Raw genomic sequence first — 17195 nt, forward strand, 5'->3', positions numbered from 1 at the left:
CAGTCTGTTTTCTGCACACACCCCTGACTTATGACACATGTATTCAGATGCTGATGTACACTGTGAGTCTTACTATGCCATATGAAGTATAGACCAGGAGGACTAGGAGATCTGGAAATTATACAAAGAAATGGACTTATGACACATGTATTCATATGCTGATGTAGGCTGTGAGTCTTACTATGCCATATGAAGTATAGACCAGGAGGACTAGGAGATCTGCACATTATACAAAGAAACGGCCAGGAAATTTACAATACAAAAATATTTATTGGTTCTGATGACACCTCTTTTTGAAAAGAATCTATTGAGCTTGTAAATCTTTTTCTCTTTCTAGAAGGTTTAGACTGAAGAAAGCAAGGCTCAAAATACTTTTTGTTTTGAAGGGCTATTTTGAATAGATTATACGAAAAGTAGCCCTTGTGTGTACATTTTGACATTGTCAAATATTCTTCGATTTTGGATCAAAGACTAATCGCCCTCATCCCCATGTATCTTGAGTCCTGCAGCGAAGTATTTATTACCATTTAGCAACTACGAACCAAAGATCATGTTTTTAGAGACTGTCCCACATGCACCTCAAATGAATCGGATTTGATTAAAACATTGTCTTCAGCCGATCAATTTTTTTCACAAAGATTGATAGTTGCAAGCTGTCCATACTTTTTGGCAAATTTCTACTTTGTTATTGCAGTTTGAAAATAAGCAAGACAATTGAACACCAATATTCTTTTAGAATTTGCAGGCTTCAGTCACTAAAGGACTACTGGTTTCCATCATGTTAATCATCCTTCATTGAAAGGCTCTTGTTTGAGATCGAGAGTGAACAACATTAACATTATTGCTGGACTGTTCAGTTATTTTGTAATTTCTCACACTTTACAAGACATTTTATACGTACCCTGGCCATATACACACAGCACCATTGGCTTGATACAGGCTACATGGTGGACAGTTTACTAGTAGTGTGGTGGCTTTACCAACATGATAAGGTTTTTCCTTAGAACTAAGATCTGAAAAAAAAATAAACAACACATTCTTTTCAAGATTAAACAGGCTGTACTTGTCAAGTTATCATGTAACTCGCAAGGTTTATTTTTAATGTTGGAATAACGTATGTGATGCACAAAGTCAATCAAATAAGCAAAAAGTATGAGCTCAAGTGTTGAACAAAATCGATTGGGACAAAATGAGTGGTTAAATTCAAATACAAATGTCACACCTCAGGAACTGTACCTCTTGATGTTGATGAAATTAGACAATTTTTCAGTCCATTTGTCATGTGTCTCAGGTATAAGTTTCTAACAAGATGAAAAATTTACAAGAATCTGATGAGATACATCATATAGAATATGCACCAGGAAACTGATAATAATTGTAAAGTGTGCTGAGGCTTGTGGATCAACGTCCAGACATTGTGCCTGTGTGTAGCGCAATATTATAAGTCACTGCACTTTTTTTTAAATTTACATTTCTGGATTTCTTATGGTTGATATTTTTGTCAATCAAACTGAACCAAAATGACATTCTACATTCTCACATATATTTTTGTGTTGGAACATATTGGCAAGATGTAATTTTGTGATTCCGCAAAGACACTGATAATATTCTTCATATTTCAGCATTTTTTGTAGCTCTGATTTTCTTGTGAATCAAACTGAACCGAAATGACATTCAACAAAAAAATTGTTCATATTGCATGATGTAATTTTATGATTCCTCAAAGACACTGGTAATTTTATTCACATTTCAACATTAATCCCCTTATTTTATCCCTGAAAATATTGTGTGTTCCTGCTTAAATTCCACTGTTATCCCCTGGTGTAAGTATTGATTGTTCCCTTACCAGGCTTTAATGATAACATTATTAATTACAGCCAGCCTCTAATGATACAAGTCCATTATAACTAATGGATTTAAAACTAATCAATCCATTAGCTTCCATTAATACACCAAATTCATAAATTAAACGTCAGGATTTACTAACCTACTGTTAATGCACGAAACCTCACAAGCAATTTGTTGCTATGTTGGCTATCAGTCAATGATCTCTCCAACCAAAACACTAAATCATGATCTTCATCCAGTAAAACTGATGATATCACTGCCCCACCTGGATCACTGAGGATAAAGAAGCCTGCTTTAGACCACTGTCCCTGGCTGCCTTGATATGAATACGACCATACTTCTACCAATCCATTTTGGTATACCTATAAGAACAAGAAAAATTTGGTACTTAGTGAGCCATTGTTCTCAATTGTGACCAAACATTGCAGGAATGTAAGTTTGTTGTCCTGTACACCTTCCTGCGCAAAACTGATATTCTTGTCTACAGCGTTGATGTGGAGACTTGTTCGCTTTTCTTTAACTTCACAAGAGTATGATCCACTTAACGAAACTAATGTGTTGGTGGTGTGCCATTGTAGGTTTGAAGGGCTAGCCGCTCAAAACGTTCCATATATATAAATTTGCGACAATCTGGGAAACCGGTGAACCCATCGCACAGCAATGTTTCTGTTGGTAAAATTTCCCATCGTACACAAAGTAGGTAGAGTTCAAACAAAGTTCTAAAAGGAAGCAAATTTGTTTGGTGCTACAGCTTAAAGGGGGTCTCCGGCAATGATAACATTATGCCTTATATGTTAGAAAAATAATTTTCAAGCACGAATCACGTGGTTTTATTTAAAACAAACTCATATTGACCATAAAAACGAATAAAAACAGTCGGCTCTCAACACGCGATATTCAAAATTCCTGCGCCGAAATTGTCTAAGCGCAATGACGTAATGGTTATTTGTGCTCAATTGTCGTCCGCCTTCATTGTATTACTGGGACGTCATTGCACTCGGTGCCCGGGAATTTTGAATATCGCGTGTTGAGAGACGGATGTTTTTATTCATTTTTATGGTTACTATGAGTTTGTTTTAAATAAAACCACGTGAATCGTTCTTGATAATTATGTTTCTTACATATAAGGCATAATGTTGTGATTGCCGGAGACTTCCTTTAATACCCCAACAACTCTCCTGTGACGTCATACCATCAACTGTGTCACAGATCAATAGTTCATCATCTGATCAGTCAGCCTGATGATGCGTCTTGGATGAGACGCGATAATGCCACTATCAAAAAAACTAAGTTCAGATGAACAGATTAAATATTCATTTTATTACGTTTATCTACCTGGATGGTTGAGAATATTCACAAAGCTCCTAATATACTCACAACAAAAGCTGGTGAATTTTCTTTTTTGAAGAAGCACACTTGGACAATTGGAGAAGGTGATAGGTCAAAGTGCAACCTGCCTTTTCTTGATGAACCCTGAAAAAAATAAATGATAATTACTGATCAGTATATATAAATTATCGTAGTGATGAAACTTATTGTAGCTAATTTTAAAATCCTATCTTAAATTCATAACATCTATGCAAATACCAAGTATTCTTTTAGCAACCTTTATCTATTGCCAAAGCTAAAATTAGAAATGAATTGTCAGCACCCAGACTTGAGATGAACTTTGAAACTTTGAGGTACAAGATCTTCTTATCATAGCAAAGATAAACGATAAGAATTCACAGTGATAGTATGTAGGGAAGCTGCAATTTATATTTTCTGTTTGAAGGAAGGGGTATGAACGTTTGGACAGTATTTATTGTGGGACATTAGAGCACATCAGACATATCGAATTGCATTCTGAATACGAAGAATGTCCTTCTGATATCAAATAATTTAGATTTTTGAAATTAGCAATGTAATACACATTTTATGGCAAATCATTAAAAAATTTTTTTTTTTTTTTTTGATATTTAACAGTACTTGAAGTAAACTTTAGAAATCTGATGATTTATACTTAAAGTGTAAGTAGGTGGGATGAAAAGCTGATGATCAATTGAAAATTTTGACCTTTCGTATTGAAGATATGGATTTTTTTCCCCAAAACACACACACAAAAAAAGGTCTTTTTGGGTAAAAATCCATATCTTCAATATAAAAGGTCAAAATTTTCAATTGATCGTCTGCTTTTCCTCCCAGCTACATACACTTTAAGAATATATCATTAGATTTATAAAATTTATTTCGAGGACTGTTATATAACAAAAATTTGAAAAATATCAAATTTTAATAATTTGTCATAAAATTTGTATTATATCGTGAATTTCAAAAATGAAAATTATTTGATATCAGAAAGACATGCTTCAGTATTCAGAATGCAATTCGATAGGTCTGAGGTGCTCTCATGTCCCACAAAACAACGCTCATTCTAGATCCCTTAAGTGACACCATTCTTTAGTGCAAAAGATGATTTGACTATAATTACCTTTGCTTGCCTTTGTTAAATTTCACAAAGGAATACATGTGCAGAGCATCCCCACACTAACATTATGTTCTGGACTGGGATTTGAACTCCACACCTCTCTTGCTCTGTTCACTCATCTGTTTTCTTGTGTCTTGGGTTGTTTGCCTTTATTGAGTGTCACAAAGAGATGACCAGGGCAACCCCACACCTAGTGACCCTGCCAACTACACCACATTCTGGGATTTAAACTCCAGACCTCTCTTGTTCTGTTTACTCACCTGTTTTCGTGGTTGTGCAACATCATATGTCTTGAGTTGCTTGCCTTTATTGAGTGTCAAAAAGAGATGACCAGGGCATCCCCACACCCTGTAGATTGCATCATGATCTGCCGAGTCAGATGGTGTAAATAACTCTTTCAACTCCTACATGGAAGAGTGGGTCAAATGCAAACATGAAGATATAACTTAATTATATGTTAATAAATGCATATATCGCTTGTTGAGATAGAAATTGGACTTAATAATGCTAAGATGCAGGGGGAGTGCATTGGATGTACCACCATTCAATGCAAGTGCTTTATTGAGTCCAGTGTCCCTCTCAAAAAGTGATATGCAAATTTATTAACAGATTTCATACATGATAAAAAGAATTTCTGCAATTTTTTATAACAAAGAAAGTACTAACAAATGTCAGAAAACCTTCAAGAAAAATAAATCAATCCTGCAAACACACAGCGCATAGTACGCAAAACAGTGCTCAAGTGCAATTTACACAATATTTATGATTTACCCAATTTCTAATTGGCTATGTGGTTCTAAGAGTGTACTACATGTAGTTGGTTATGCCTAATGCATGACTGGTACGTGCGCACTTCTATAAATTTATGAGTGCGTAACTTTTTTGACATGCAGTATACAAAACCAAATAATTTTAGTCTATTAGGAGTTCAACAAAGATTGGCCTACTCTTTTTCACCTTGGCAATGTTTAGAATTATTTTCACCCCAATTGGACAACCCCTAGATGACTTTTGCCTTCAGATGACAGTGACGTCAGTGTGTCTATCATTACGCAGAACTTCATATTGCGAGTATACCCTGAAGGTTGTAGACATGCACATGTATGTTTTTAAGACACTGCATAGATGCACATGCGATACAGCTGCCTCAACGCATTGGCAGTGTTCCACACGAGTGCTGCTTATTTTGTTTGTCTGTATACATTTATAATATGACATACAGGCTGTATAAAATGATTGGTACCCACTGGTTTTGGTATTTATTGAAAAGCCGACTTCTTCCAAATGCAACATAGCATCCTCTTGGAATGGCCAGAATTTATAGCTTATAACCTTTCATCACATTAATCTAACAAAAACTGGTGGATCCTATGTTGCATTTTAATGCAGTCATGTCCACAATCACTGAAAACAGATGGATACCAATCATTTTGATTCATCCTGTATGCAGGTCCAGGGAAATCAGTTCGGGGGCACTCTTAATTTACGGCCGTCTCTGATATCAAATACTCTTGAAACGTCATGTCACATAACAGTATCATATTTCACAGACGTCTCATAAATCACATACTCCCTTGTTTCAAAACCCAGTCGCAAACGATATTAGTAATTTTGGTGAACGTGCCAGCACACTGGGAATAATTTTGTGAGTACATTTGTAGGCCTTGTCAGGGTTGTAGCTAGCCCAAGTTGAGTGCCTGCTAATTTTACTATCCAATTCATGATTTATAGCGCAGGCTCGGGTACTCTTGGGATTTTTTTACTTCAAAATATTATTTTGCTTTTGGCCATTGAAATCTAAGTGTGTTCTGTGACCATTTGTCAGAATTTGCACTGATAGATATAATTTTGCACAGGTAGATATTTTCTAAACACAGGAAAGCTTATTCTAAAACACTCAGCTTCGTTCCAATGTGCTGCATCGAGTGCCCAGCTGTCAACAAAGCTCGACGTATGTGATATCACAGACCCCCGTATTAAATGCCCGTATATGAAATCACTGACCCGTCTTTGAAATCAGAGACGTCCGTGAATTACAAGTGCCCCCGAACTGAAATTGTTTCTTACAAGGCTTTAGCTGCAACCAGTGTGAATCTCATATTTTTTATCACACTATTAATACATGATACAAGGTGGTATCAAAATGTTTTAGAATCAAACCACCCAGAAGTGAAGGAGCTATATTGATGAAATTTAGTCAGTGTAATCACTGGTCCTTATGTACATTATGGTGCAAAAATGGTCTCGTAAGTACATGTATGTTAACTATGTTTACTTTCTTTACAGGTGGTGCTAAGTTTGTTTTGTTTATATAAGGCGGAAAAAATAAGACTCATAACACCGTGCATTGATATAGAATGGTATGCACGCAGTTGGGCAATGCTTACGCTAGTCACGCATTACGCAACACACAACTACGTGCATACCATTCTATATCAATACACGGTGTTATGAGTCTTATTTTTTCTGCTTATATATGCCGAACAAACTTTAGCACCACCTGTAAAGAAAGTAAACATACTTATGAGACCATTTTGGACCATAATGTACATAAGGACCAGTGATTACACTGACAAAATTTCATCGAAATAGCTTGACTTCTGGGTGATTTCTAAAACTTTTTGATACCCCTTTGTATGCATAGACAAACACACAAGTTCTACTCAGAGATGAAACCAGGCATTTTGAGACCAAAATACTAGATTGGTTTTGTGATCGATCAATTTTTATTCACAGATCAAATGTTTTAAAAGCAAATGACAAACATCCTTCTACAGTTTATATTATAACGAAACCCACAATTTCATAATATACATAATATTTCTCCTTTTTTGATTTGCTGATTTGTTACATCCATTTCAAAATGTATCATCCAAGTGAAAGTCGCAAATCTAGCACCTCACTCACTGAGTGTTAGCAGCCACATTGGCCTCTTTTTTTCAAATTCAATCTCACCCAATGAACCAATTTTTTAAAAATATTGATAATTTCTCAGTACACAACCCTGCTTAATGATTCTTAATCTCTACAAACCTCTTTGTTTTCATATTAAATCAATTTGGTGCACACAATTTTACACTGACTTACATGGTTGTCTAAATTTTTTGCATACAATACGGTGCTGTCTCCGTTTATCATGCTGCTCACTGCCTGATTGGGTATAAAAAGTTTCAAAAGGGGGCCATCAGGTAGAAAATTATAGTGTTTGTTCCAAATTTGCCAAATTTTCAATAAAATTTTTCTGAAATATGACAATAAAATTCTAGAAAAAAGCGGGTAGCTGCAGGGTAACCAAACCTAAAATAATGGGGAATATCGACAGGTACATCCCCGTCACCTGATAAGTAGAGTGCCCTCCAGGGGTGGGAGTACTATGGATAATGGAACTTTATTTTCAATTGTCAGAATGTGTCCGTATTTCTTTTAAATGTAATCCCTTTGATTTCCTGAAGACTAAACTTTCTGCCAAACGGTGTTAAATACAGGGTTTTCAGTCAAATCAATCAAGCTATATATAAAATGTGAAATTTGATTTGAGTTGACATCATTTTGCTTTCACAGTTCAATACCCTTATTGGGGTATTTCAGTTGTAATCCATACACCCGGCCCTTATGGAAGACATGATGTTAATCTTCCATACAGGGTGTAGAATAATTCACCCATTCAGGTAATTCCATTTGAAATTCACACTCCTTGTGTGGAAGCCTAAGGTCATGTCTTCCATAGGGGGTGAATGCATTTCAACTAGAATAGACCATTGCCCTTCACCTTTTTCAGAGAGATTTTCAAGCCCAGTCCCACAAAATATAATGTGCACATGTGACCGTCTCCCACGGAATGAGCGTAAAGATGAAAGTTCATAGTTTTGAGACCTTCTGGCTGCTGAGTTGATGTTTTTTGTTTGATACACACCTGTACAAGCCAGTACTATGTCACGGTGAATGGTGCATTCTGTAAATCAGTAGTACATCCTTTGTGAATGCACAATGGGCATTCACAAAGGACATAATACTGGCTTGCTAGGTAGGGTCACACAAAGAACATAAACTAAACTGCCAATTTCGACTTCACTCTAATTTCGTGGGAGCAGGTCATATTGCCTCTAATGAACCAGAGCCCACCCAACCATCACACATCAGCTCATCTATTGCACACCACTATGAGCAGGCCATATTATGATCTCATATCAAAGGACACAGTTCACTCATCTCCAGTTTTAAACAACTGAAGGTTAAAGAACTGTCTCCCGACAGATGAGATCCTAAAGTTTGTTCAGCTTACAATTGGTGGAAAAGATGAGACTTGTAACTTCTGTGACTAACGTGCACTTGCGTGAATTTTGGATTTATTGACTCGCACAATAACAAAAAACAAATAATTTCTACCTACATGTATTATAAGCCAAACAAACTTGTGCAGTAATAATTTGTAAAATTAGAAAATTAGAAGTTCTTGATGTTTATATTTTACTAGCGGGACACCCGCTAGGTGAGTAAATGGGAGCGTTCACTAAAACAGGAGGAATTACTGAACAGGTAGAATCATTGAAAAGGTAAATTTTATTTTTCTGAACCTGACCCTCCTTAGGGGGCTGGCATTTTCTTCGGAAGGGGGGTCCCAAATATGTCGGTGACCGGAGTCAATTTTTTTATGACCCCCCCCTATCGCGGGCAAAATTTTTTTACGACCCCCCCTATCGCGGGTTGAAAAATTTTATGACCTCCCCCCCCCCCTTCCAACTACACAGACTCAAGAAAAATTATTCATTGCGGAACTAAGGCGCGAGCGCGTCAAAACTTAAAAGTGAAGAAAGTGTGTGGAGCACGGTAAAATTTTTATTGTAAGTGTAAAGAAGGCGTGCGGAGCGTGTAAAAATTTTGCATAGATTGTACGCACATTTCGACTGCGAAGTTAAAGAAAAGTCACCAGCCCTAAATAATTCTATAAACCCCCTATTTTGGGTGTTAAAAAAATTATGACCCCCCCTATTTTTGGTCTGAAAATTCTATGACCCCCCCAGTATTTTTGGGACCCCCCTTCCGAAGAAAATGCCAGCCCCCTTAAGCCTACGTTTCTGTTTTAACTTTTTTCTTTCTTTTTAGTTTCTTCTACATGGGCCGATAACCCACATACTCGTACAGCCTGTTTGTCCTCATTTTGTTTTCTTTTTTTATTTATAGTAGGCCTACCTCTTCATGTTGTTTGTACTTTTTAACACACATCTTTTTCCCGTATTTATTACTCTACGGTCGTTCACCCGTAATATCATTCATTACGTGACTCTGCGTCATTTACGCGTGCCATGGCGTAGTGCTGCGTTACCCGCGCGGTATCGCTGCGCTACGTGAGCGGCTTGGCATTAGATACGCCCGTGCGACGCGCAGGGCTACATTTTTGTAGCTTAGTAACTGACTCCTTTTTTTGTTTACCTAGTATAGCAACGGACCACATTTTCACTGATTTTGAGGCCAATTCTTGACCGTTTTCAACCAAATTTTCAGCATTACCCTCTCGGTATATTCCTCAATCTCCCGTATGAATTTGGTGACATTTGGATCGAAACTGACGGAGCCTTTATACACATAGATAGATAGATAGATAGATAGATACAACATTCCCCTATTAGGTCGCATGTCATAAGTTGGGTATGCTAAAAGGGTGGAGGGATTACACTTTTCTGAAAATTGGGATACAAATTTGATTGGCTTTCCGTAACCCCATATCCTACAGCAGTGGTTGATACCTCATTTTAAGCCTAATATTATACTCTTTCAGTCTACTGAAGCATATAATTATACATTATAATTATTCAGTAAAAAATCACATCTGTTGAAATGAAAAATGCCAGGGGTGGAGGAGCAGGCGGATGTGGAGCAGGCGGTTACTTTTTCAAATCTAGGGAGGCTATGATGTATTGACAGCTTTGAATGTTGAATTTGTACAACTAAAACAATTACTGACTACTTAAGGTGGTACTACACCCCCTGATAAATTGTGTGAATAATTTTGCATTTTTCTCAAAAAGTAACTGCACACTGGTAACAAAAGTTATATGTATATTATAGGGCAAGGAATCCAATTACTTCACTGAAATTTCAGTGATTCAAGACAAGGGTTCATTACATATGTTAAGAAATGAGGTACATTCTAGCGGTACCTCTTTTCTTATCATAAATAATGTACCGCTTGTCTTGAGTCACTGAAATTCCAGTGTAGTAACTGGATTCCTTACCCCTTTAATATATACATAACTTTTTTTTTACCAGTGGGATATTATTTGTTGAGAAAAATGCAAAAATAGTCACAAATTTATCAAGGTGTGTAGTACCACCTTAAAGGGTTATATGTTCCATTTTTTCATTTTTAATGAAATCCTAGTTGAATTTCAGTATTTTTAGCAATATGCTAATGTACATTTCTCTTCTTGATATTCATTTCCTCAATAATAGAATAACCATCTCATTAATTACTCGTAAAAAGGTCATTGACCTTCACAATGTAATTAACATATGTACACTTATTTTAAATAGTTCATTTGAAGCATTAATGTATTGAGAACATATCCTCTAAATCTGATGACATTCTTGCATATAATACAAATTTTACAATCATTTTTGTAATTGAGGTCCGATTTGAGAAAAACACATTTGAAAATTGAGAATTGTGTATTAATTAATTGGTAATTTAGCATTATCTCAAAACTTAAGCATGTGTTAAGGTTAAAAATGGTGTTAATTAATAGAGATTGTCAATATATACAACATATCAAAAAATACATTTTTTGTCATTTTTGACCATGTAATGGAAATTGTACCCAACTTATGACATGCAACCAGTAAGATAATGGGAAATTACACTGATCATGTAATGCTTTGATAAACAAATGATTTACAGCTTTTATTTGAATAATCTGAGATGGAAATAAAAATCTGAATCATGTGAAAATCATTTATGTTCTGTTAGTGTTAGCTATTTGTTCAGTTTCTTGATTGCAAAGCACCAATACAAGTACATGTTTAGTACTCATCAAAGGAATGATTAAATAAATTTAATCTGAATCTGAATCTGAATCTGAATATATATCTGCTGGAGCTTCAAATTTCTCCAAATCTTCTCGACTTCTGTGACACACAACTCCTACCCCACCTAAACATGTCTCCCATGCTTCATATCCACATTTCCTCATCTTTGCATCTATGGCATCTATAGTTTTGATAATGGTATCTGGGCGTATAAGAGTAAATGCACAACCTCCGCCACCTGCACCTGTTAACTTGGAATGCAGACCATACTGAGATGTAGTGAGACAGATTTGTTGCAATGAAGGATGAGAGACACCAAGAATGGAGAGGAAGTGCTGATTCATGTCAACTAACTCTTCAAGTTGCATCATCAGTGTCATCTGGTCTCCAGTCTGAGCTGAAGCCATCTCCTTCAGCACCAACTCACATGTAATAGCCAGATTATCAACAGCTTCTAACACTGGGTTGATAATGGACGGATACCTGTCTAGCTTCTCACGTACACCTGCTACAAGCTCTTTGGTGCTCCTTGGAACTTTGGTATTGATGAGTAGAATACGCAACTGTGGCATCTTGTCAAGAGGAGTGATGCTAACTTGTGGTTTATTTTTGAACCTCAGTGCACCTCCAAAGACACTGACTGAATTGTCAATGCCAGACGGATTACCATGAATGAGGCGTTCTCCTTCAAAAGCCCATTTGTTAATCAATTCCAAGTCGGACGTGGTCAAACCTGAATCACCGCACACTGAAATGGCACCGACTTTGCGTAGAAGAGAAGCAGCGAGACAGACAGAGAAAGCTGCAGAGGAGCCTAATCCTGCTCCTGTTGGAAGTTGGGAAACCACAAGTGCATTGCATCCTTCTAGTTTCTTACTACCAGTGATAGAGAGGTATAGATACACAAATGCAATCAGAGCCATCCCTTTTGTACCATCCTCTTCATGGTATCCATCAACAGTCTTCAACTTTTCGATTTGTTCTTTGGTCGGTGGATTACAATCTTTTACATCTTTTCCAAGCAAATCAGAAAATGTCTCTTGCAAGCTGTTGAGTTCCCAAGTTTGATTCAAATCAATATCAGGAAGCCGCAGAGTCACTTTCCCATCAGCAGTCGGTTTCAATCGAAGAAATGTCCTGAGATTTAAGCTTGTTGCAAGCGCAGTCTTGCCATATACCACTGCATGTTCCCCATGAAGAATAACCTTGCCAGGCGCAGATACAAAGATGACCCCATTCTGACCTTGATGTGACCTTTCATCTTTGCTTGTTGCCATGATGACTAGGTGGTGGAGGTTGAGTTTCAGTAGTGGTTCTGCAGAGGATGGTACAGAAAGAGACAGAAGACAAAATAAACCTACAGACAAGAACCCAATGTTTTTTACAAGAATACAACCTAGCCATACTGAAAAAGGATGGTAAATTGTGCTAAGGATACTAAATATTGTCAAATACACCAATTCAATTAAATTCATGTTCTAATCTACTCTGTACAAATCAAGGTTTTTCTCAAACCAGAAATTTGCATCCCAACTTCTCTGACCCAACTTAAGGACATACAGGGTGTCCCAAAAAAAAGAGGCCCCACATTGCGTCCTCTTTTTCTCCTATTTCTGAAACGTTGATCAAATATATTTTGGTATGTAAAGAAACCCTAAATCGTTAGCTTTAATAAACCAAAACAATTCTTTCAATCGGCTCACAATTTTTGAAGATATGCCCTCTTTAAGAAATGTACCCGTTTTTCACTCTTTCCACGGAGTAGGTTTGGTTACTTCAAAGATTGAAAAGTGCATATACCATGCATGAATATAAAACATTCCTCGCTGATAACTTTATAAAATAACAACTTTATTTAAGGGAATGGGCTTTACCGGTGGGCTTATGGGTTATGGATTTTGTTAAGTGTCATTAATTTGGGCGAAATTGATGTGGGATGGGACTTCTTTTGCTATACTTGCAATTACTTATGTTTTTCTCGTTTCTTGCTTTCCTTTTATTGACAACATAAGTCATTTCTCTTTTTGGAATAAAAGGTAGCCCTGAAAAGGGCTGTTTAGTTTGTGTTTGGTTCTTTTGAAGTGAATTTACTGTGCTGCTCTGCCCTCTACCTGGTTGCCTCCGTGACTAATACAGGTTTCAGAACTAGTTCTCATTGCATTAATTGCGTTGCGTACCATCCTTAAGGCCTTGTGCTTGGATACTTATGAATGCAGCAGTAATACTGGGTTGCGAAGATGTTTGAAGCTAGCTGGTGATCCTCGCTTATAGTGAATGCTTTCCCAAGACTAATGCTATTATCTATCCATGTCATTAACCGTGTGTTTCGTTTAAATCTTTGATGTAGCCAAACCTCATCCGTGGACAGAGTGAAAAACGGGTACATTTCTTAAAGAGGGCATATCTTCAAAAATTGTGAGCCGATTGAAAAAATTGTTTTGGTTTATTAAAGCTAATGATTTAGGGTTTCTTTACATACCAAAATATATTTGATCAACGTTTCAGAAATAGGAGAAAAAGAGGACGCAATGTGGGGCCTCTTTTTTTTGGGACACCCTGTACCTGCCTGTGCAGGGACTTGAACTCAGATGACATTTATGTACACACACAAGCTCACAAAAATCAAGAATATGATTGTTGACAAGAGGCTTACGCATTGTACATTGGAACATCAAAACATTCAAACATGACACAATAGAGTTCACAAGATTAAGTTAATGATGCATACCCACTATTTTTTTAATCAATCACAAATGATTCTTTTTTCATATTCATATTCAAGCTGACTGGAAACCCATCAAGTCATGCAACTCTATAAGATTATCATCCAAGGCATCGACATGGACTCATCTGACCCCTTTAGACCAAAACTTCAAAGAACCAGGTGGGGAAACAACACTCAATATGCCACACTTCACATCTACTGCTTACATCAATTCATTTTTCAACGGACCACAAGGTGGCTCCTATCCACAAGACCTTCAGAGACATCTATCTGGTCTACATGGGGGACAAGTTTTAGGCAATCACTCTAGCGACCTCCTAGCCAAGCTCCCAATAGGAAGATTCAGGAGGAAACCAGCAAAGAACAAAGTAAAGAAAGTAAATTAGTAGCCCATGTTTGGAATGGACTCCCAGACTGTGTAGTTGAAGAGATCACTGATTATGGAGCTCAGTCCTTCAAGAGTCGTGCACATCAACATCTTTCTTGTCAAGCTGCTGTGAACCACTAATTGGCCCATATAACTACCGTGGGGGTGGGCTTATAGCCGAAGGTGGGCTTACACCCGGGTGGGTACAGTATATATAGTGCTATGTTGCCTATATATCTGTGATTGACATTAGTTAATGGGCGAGTATTGTAATGTTTACCTTGCATTTCATAAAAAAAAAAAAAAAAAAAAACATGTGCGGACAGTTTAGTAGCAGGGCAGCCAGGTAAGGCCCCACCCCGGGGGCCCCACCCCAAAAAAAAAATGTGGTGTGCATGAAAATACTCACATTTCACTCACTATTTTAAATGTGCACCAATTACATCCCCCGAAATGGTCTACTTTTTAGACAACTGCAACTCTAAAACATTTAGTGATACAGTACGGTACTTTAAAATGCCATCCCAACCCTTTGGTTACCTTTTGCATAATTTGTAGAAATCACCATGCAGCAAAATCCTGAACATTACAAACACAGAAATTGCCACATTAATTCAGGGCTGGAAATTATTAAAATTTCCCTGGAAGATGATCAAAATTATCCTTCCAAAAAGACAAATTTCCCTCAAAATTCTAAATGTATTTCTTTGTTTAATTAAGGACCTTAATTTCCCTCCAAACCTCCAAATTTCCTGGGAAGGAGCTTTAAAATCTTCCCACTTTCCACATTTTTTCCAGGCCTGACTGTCCAGTGTTTTAAATGAATACTGGACTGAACCAATCCAGTGTTAATGAATGAATACTGCTTACACATTGTGTGCACAATTGCACAATAATGTTGGAACGATAAAGTGGGAACCGGTAATGGTGAATCCAACGGACGAGGACACAAAACACATCAAGACAAGAATCAATAAATGATACAAGAGAATACCTTGAATATATGAAAAACTTGAAAGAAAAAGTCTAGTCTCTATTTTACTTGTTTCCAAGTTGGTGCACCTAATTGCTCTTTGGCACTTGGAACGATAGTTGGATAGGAGACTTAGGCTTAACCGTACTCTGAGATCTGAATTCATTGCATGTGGACTCGTTTTGTACTTGCTTATCACAGAAAAGTTAGTATTTATTTTGCAGTAAACCTTTGATGGCGCATATTTTAAGCGTATATTGCATATTTACTGTGTTGAAATGCACCTGTCTCTGATTGGCTGCTGAGGCGATCTGCTATTGCCATGCCGAGTGGAAATTTATGAATGAACTTTGCGCCGTATACATGTGTTAACTTGTTAACTTAAATACTGCAAAATATTATATAGCACACTAATCACCTTCCTAGCTGGCACGACATCAGAAGGACTATGCCCAGTCAGAAGGACTATGCTGAGTACAGTGCAAATAGATGTAATTTGTAAAAGGAAATCTGCAAAACATTATAGCATTGCCATAGCATGTTACAATGGTTATTGCATGGATTAAAAAGTTATGTTATGTTTTAAGCTTACTTAAAAATTTTGATTGCAAAAAGAGTTTCGCCCTGCTTTTTGTCTCACCTTCTTACTGCCAAGAAATAACGAATCTGGGGCAGACTGCAATGCAAACATGTCTCTCCATCAACTGATAAATAATTATGTAGAAACTTGATGTGTAAAACAGTGCAACAACTTCTACAGGTACGGGTGCACTTTGACCCTGGTACCACGTAAATGGAGGAGCATTTTCCTTATTTTGAGATGGGTGAAAATACTGTATTTCTCCTATGTCACTGTTATGAACAGTATTAAAATATATTAATTGTAATGTTAAATTATTTATATATATAAATTTAGCAATAATTGATTACTTTTGAAAACCAAAATTGCATTTTTATTATTTTTCACTCAGCTTTAGATATTATGTTTACATTTTTACGGGTGATTGCGTAATACACTGCCAAACCCGGAAGTAAATTGTTGCTTGTTGTGTCTTTCTTGACATGACCTGATCATTTGCAAATGACCATGACAAAGTGTCATGATTTATGCTAGAGGCTTTCAATTCTGTAGCATTTGATCACCCACACACTGAATTCCTGAAAACTGTACAGTGTACACTTGCTTCCTGCTGACAGTGTTGTGAGTTCTGTCCTACAAGAAGCTCCTAGAGTGAGGCTAGTGATCGAAGTCCTGTGTTGTGACTGAAATTTAGCTTTAAGCTTACAGAGCTGAGAGGTATGTTCTTGTTCTTGGAACTAGTGAAAAAATATATTAATATACAACTTTGCATAAGTAGTGCATACAAAAACATGTAGGCCCAAATGCAATTTCATGATTTGATTGATTTTTTATTTCCTTCAAGTATCAATTTTTCATTTCATGATCTTTGTAGTTCACTTTCATTCAAGTTAATTTTGATATGCATTTGGCCTTGATTATGTTTACTTGAGAACTCTAGCTTTGAATTTGCACACACGATCATGACGATAGTTACGCATTCGATACTAGAGTACATTACTATCGTTTTTTCGCTCGGTCAGCGTTGGCATTTTTTTGCAACAGATGTTAAATTGTTATTTATTGTGTTAATGTTAAAATTTGGATGAAAGTTATTTTGATGAGTTAACTGTGTCTTCTGAATAAAATTTGAACAGTCCAAAATGTTGTTGAAGTCCAATTTTAGGAACATTTTTGATGGGATCGCCCATCGTAATCAACTGTATTTACTTC

The 17195-nt window shown here is 36.7% G+C and overlaps 1 protein-coding gene across 1 annotated transcript; it reads right to left on the reverse strand.

The window, feature by feature from the left end:
- Nucleotides 1–11156: 11156 nt before the first annotated feature.
- LOC140156051 (mevalonate kinase-like) lies at nucleotides 11157–16160 on the reverse strand. The gene is made up of 2 exons (XM_072179163.1): nucleotides 16044–16160; nucleotides 11157–12653 (listed from the first exon to the last, which is right to left on the reverse strand). Exon 2 carries the CDS (start codon nucleotides 12613–12615, stop codon nucleotides 11365–11367), a length of 1251 nt encoding a protein of 416 aa, XP_072035264.1. The 5' UTR covers nucleotides 12616–12653; nucleotides 16044–16160; the 3' UTR covers nucleotides 11157–11364.
- Between the last annotated feature and the right edge of the window lie 1035 nt (nucleotides 16161–17195).

The sequence above is a fragment of the Amphiura filiformis genome, chromosome 6 (genome assembly GCF_039555335.1).
Source record: "Amphiura filiformis chromosome 6, Afil_fr2py, whole genome shotgun sequence".
NCBI lineage: Eukaryota > Metazoa > Echinodermata > Ophiuroidea > Amphilepidida > Amphiuridae > Amphiura > Amphiura filiformis.